The sequence below is a fragment of the Muntiacus reevesi genome, chromosome X (genome assembly GCF_963930625.1).
Source record: "Muntiacus reevesi chromosome X, mMunRee1.1, whole genome shotgun sequence".
Taxonomy (NCBI): Eukaryota; Metazoa; Chordata; class Mammalia; order Artiodactyla; family Cervidae; genus Muntiacus; species Muntiacus reevesi.
Genome location: NC_089271.1, coordinates 64,022,811 through 64,027,222, shown reverse-complemented (window position 1 = coordinate 64,027,222; position 4,412 = coordinate 64,022,811). Strand labels below are relative to the sequence as shown.

At 58.9% G+C, this 4,412-nt stretch overlaps 1 protein-coding gene across 1 annotated transcript; it reads left to right on the top strand.

Moving 5' to 3' along the window:
• Window positions 1–486: 486 nt before the first annotated feature.
• On the top strand, window positions 487–4,033 carry LOC136153912 (uncharacterized protein CXorf49 homolog). The gene is made up of 5 exons (XM_065916053.1): window positions 487–1,779; window positions 2,411–2,567; window positions 3,034–3,110; window positions 3,386–3,431; window positions 3,993–4,033. Exons 1-5 carry the CDS (start codon window positions 487–489, stop codon window positions 4,031–4,033), a joined length of 1,614 nt encoding a protein of 537 aa, XP_065772125.1.
• The last annotated feature ends 379 nt before the right edge of the window (window positions 4,034–4,412 follow it).

Sequence of the window (4,412 nt, the reverse complement as noted above, 5' to 3'; positions counted from 1 at the left end):
CACGGGGTCTCTGCTGTATAAGTTGCTTTTCACAGATTCTGCAAAATTACCTCCCAAATGGATTTCTTGCACCACGGCCACAGAGGTTTGCCGCTAAACTCTCCCACTCTCGGAATCGTTAAGCACTTGGAGGAGGTGGGACGAGAGGCTTGACAGAGGTATACTCGCAGCGTCACATTCACCCGCCAACTCGCCAACTGCCCGGACGGCCCTTGGACTTGGCAGCAAGCCAGAGGAGGCCCTCGACCCCATTGGTTACACCTCGAGGGGACGGCCAAACAAGGCGCGTGCTGGTTGGCAGGAACCGGACCAATGAGGAGGCGGCAGGGCTGGCGCGCTGAAAACCTCGCGTCATTTGCGGCCATCTCCAGCATGCTTGACGGCGAGCTCCAGACGCCGCCCGCCACACCTGCCCTGACCGCCGCCACTGCGACCCGGTTGATAAATGGTCGCCGCCCCTGATCCGGCGGCCACCCAGATCGCGACATGAGCTCCCCAGATGATGAGGTGTCTGTTTCGGGAGCGGGTTTCGGCTCAGAGTGCGGGGAGCAGACCAGCGGCCTTGAGGCCGGCTCCATAGCCCCGCGGGGACCCGGCCCCAGCCCAGAGCCTGGGGCACCACGAAGCGGCAAAGGTGAGGGCGGGAATGGCTTCCCAGACCCTGAGGGCTTCGAGTCAGAGCGGGAGGTGCTGGAAGCCGGAGGGCCGGTGCTGCAGGGCCTCGAACGCCGGCCTGGCTCCCTGGCCGACGACCAGGGGGACGCCCTGCAGCTGGCTGACGAGTCAGTGGCGGCCATCCTGCAGCAGCTGGCCGACCTGAACGACGTGCTGGGCACCCGCAGATACCTGTCCCAGGAGAGCTACGCGGTCGGCGAAGTGTCTGCCTTGTGGGACCTCGAGGCGCGACCCCGCAGTCGAGGCGGTGCCGCCCAGAGGTGTGGGGAGGCCGCACAGGCTGAGGCTGGCCCTCTCTGGGTCGGCGGGCCCAAGGCAGGCCGGGCCTGGGGGAACCCTAAGAAAGGCACTAAGAGTAGGTTGAACGTGGCTGTGAATTGCCAGTGGCCTCCGTCAGAAAGCACAGCCGGGCTGCTGTCCGACCCCGAGTCCTCCGATGAATTCAGTAAGATAGAGCGGATGAGGGTGAGCATTTATCCCAAAGACGGAGGCCAGGCCAAGCTCAACAGCCCCGAAGATCCTGGGAACACACCCAGACGCTTGCATGTCCAAGGCAGGGAGAATCTCCTTAATGTGCCAGACTCTTGCCTATCCTCGATTCCGCGAGGATTAATTTCGGTTGTGGAAAGGCAGGGCAGGCAGGGCGATGCAGGGCAGGAGGACACCTCTCCCCCTAGAAAAATGCAGAGCGTGCTCTGGGGGAAGGGGGGCAGCCTGTCCAGCTACCCGGGAGTGGCAGTAGCATCAGCTCCTGCAGCTGCCACTACAGGCAGCCTGCCGCGGCCCACTCCTAGAAGGAAGGGGGTCCAGGAGAAGAAGTCCCTTGGGGGCGTCTCCAAACCTGCCGTGGGGAGAATCTTCCCTTCCTGGGGGCAAAGAATCTCGGCCACTCCCCTGCAACCGGCCACCTTCTCCCCAATTTCTGGCATCCCGCTGCTCCGGAGGTCCAAGAAGGAGGCCTTGGTCCCTTGGGGAGCTGAAGAGTCCAAGCACACCCGTGCTGGGAAGAAACCCGTGGCTAGGCGGGCCCGGGAGTCGGTGGCAGCAATGGCGGTGTCGGGAGAAGACAACGATCCAAATAGAGACCCATTCCCAAAGGGCCAAGTGAGTAGGCCAGGCCCCTCCTCTCTCCTCACTCTTCCCCCTCCCACCCTCCCCACAACACAGGTCTTCACCCCTTGCTCCTTCTCTCCATCCCTCAGGGGTTGTCATTGGGTGACCCTCAGTCACTGGGTCATCAGGATGCCAGATTGGGGTCCTTTTACTAGGGACAAACGTTAAGGTAGCACTTTGGGTGTGCTGGGCTCGGTTTTCCACCCTTGGCCTGTTTCCAGCCTCCTCCACGAGGCTGGGGCTGGAGTGGACGGGAGAGCTGGTAGCTGAATTGATTTGCGGGGACCCCTTAAAAGCTTCACAGAGCTTCAGTGTTTAGTCGCATCACTTTCCTGAATCCTACTTGCTAGGTCTTCCCCAAACCTTCCTTGCAGGGACCCCAGGTTTCTCAGTGACACAATGCTGTCCCCAGCTCAGCTCTACCTGCTGACCTGGGGCTGACGGACAGAGAATGTGCTAAAGAGATCAGCCTTTCAATTCTCTTTCCAATTCCCTGCCTCAGCTCCGTCTTGAATCACATGAGCTCTCCCACACACAGGCATAGACATATAAATGCACTGGTACACACACGTGTGCACGTGCACACACACACTTCAGATCAGTGAGAAATCTGTCTTTCTAGCTGACCACTGACAGGCCATGGTCATCTTGTCCATGGGTGCATCATGGAGAACCCAGTAGCACCAATCTCATCATCAGAGGCACACAGTATTCAGGAAACTCAGAGCCCGTGGCCATGAACAAGGGAGAAGTCATGCCCAGAGGGCCTGGCCCCTCAGGTGAGTGTCCTGGGTTTTGATATGGGGGGAGGTGGCCAGGGGTGAGGGCAGAAACCTCTGTCTCTGACTCTCTCTCTCTCTCTCTTCTGGGGGCTCAGCCTTGCTCTCAGGACGCTTCACCCATGGGAAAAAGGGTGTCAACTCTGGGCGTAGGCTGTAGGCTATTAGCCTTTTCTGTGAAGTGCTGTTCGCCCACATTGCTCTCCCAGGTGCTGGCTGTGGCTGCCACTCTGGGAGGTTCGAACCCAGAACAACAGCCTTTGGCAACCATTGAGGTGAAATGGCTGTCCCTGAGGTGTAGGAGGGGCAGGTCCAGAGAGAAGGTTTGTGCTGCCTGCCGGGCGGAGCAGGGGACGCTTGCTGCTAGCAGAGGGTGGTACTGCCTCACCTCACGTTAGACCTGGCTTGGCACTTTGCACCTCACTGGGAACCTGGGAAGCTGGATTGTGTGTCCTTTCCCTCTCAGGTGACCGGGAACCAACTGACCATCCCCCAAGACGGAAAGGGCAGCAGCAGCCACCCGGAAGGCAGGGCTGTCCTCGGGTAATGCTTCTTCTGGCTCCTGGAAATGCACACCCAAACCCCATGGTGGGATCTGAGTCCAAGTGCAACTGATATTTGTGGGCCCCCCACCCCCATCCCATCCCCGTCCTACACCCCAGGGAGGGAGCCCACCTCCTTTCCCCTGAGGAAAGTCTTTCCCTTGCCAGTCTAGACACCTGGTTTGGGATGGAGGGCCCGGGGGAGAGGAGAGGAGGAGGAGAGGGGAGGCGGGTGTATACTAACCATTTCTCTTCCTCCTGTGTCTGCTGGCCTAGTGTCTGGTGCTACAGAGAGAAATAGACGACCTTAAGGATCAACTTGGTATGAGGAACCAGGGACAGAGAGCAGCGGGTTCTTAGTGCAGAATCGGGGTGGTCCCTTGGGGTGGGGTGGGCTGCAGGTGCTGAGGGCCTCGTAGGGATCAGCGTTCCTGTGGGGAGGAGAACCTATCAAGCCTGTCGCTGGAGCGTGCGGTGCATATTCAGCTGCGGATGTGGACAAGTAGCAAAGTACTGCGTGGACTGTGTGCACACTCTGCCAGCCAGGAAGTCCTAGAGACCTCCTTCTGATAGGACTTTAGAGATGCCTTGTTGATCTGGTGTGGCCTCTAAGAGTCTTGCTGGATTGTTTACGAGACAGTTTTTGAATGGTTTGTGCGTGGCCCCAAGCTTGAGAGCTACTGGCACATTTTGTTTCCTTTTAGGAAATGGCTCCACATTAAATTCCGTTGGCGGGGAGTGATCAGGCCCAGAGCTCCTTGCATTGGGGCTGGGGGTATGTGCGTTTCAGGTTGCAGGGCTAGGTGGTTCCCCACCGGGACAGGGGCACAGGCTTCTATGTCCGTCTGTCTGGAGCACCTGTTTATGCCTCTCCCTGTTGCAGCCTCCATGCGGTACCTGGCTGACAAGTTCCAGATCGTTTGAAGTGAGTGTTACACACTGCATACCCCTTCCCACAATGCTGGCTGTTGAGCAGAGCTGTGGGCTGCCCCGGCTTGAGGCTCTTCCCTGACTCTGCTGTCTTACAGGTTGAGTCCAGTATCTTCCTGCAAGAGGAGCAGCTGTTACCTCCGGGGCTGGCGAGCTGTGGCCAAGCTTGCTGCCTCTCGTTCTGCCTCCACCAGGGCATCCTCTGCCCCTTGTTTTGTCCCCTCTCAGCCCAGTGTCACAGCAGTTTTTGATTAAAGGACTTCTCATGTTCTTTGTACTGCCCTTTCTCTGGGGGGTAGGGGTTGGGGGAGTGGTGGGGCAAGGCCTGGTGAGGAGCAACTCCGTATCATAGCCTGTTGCAGAGCAGTACCTC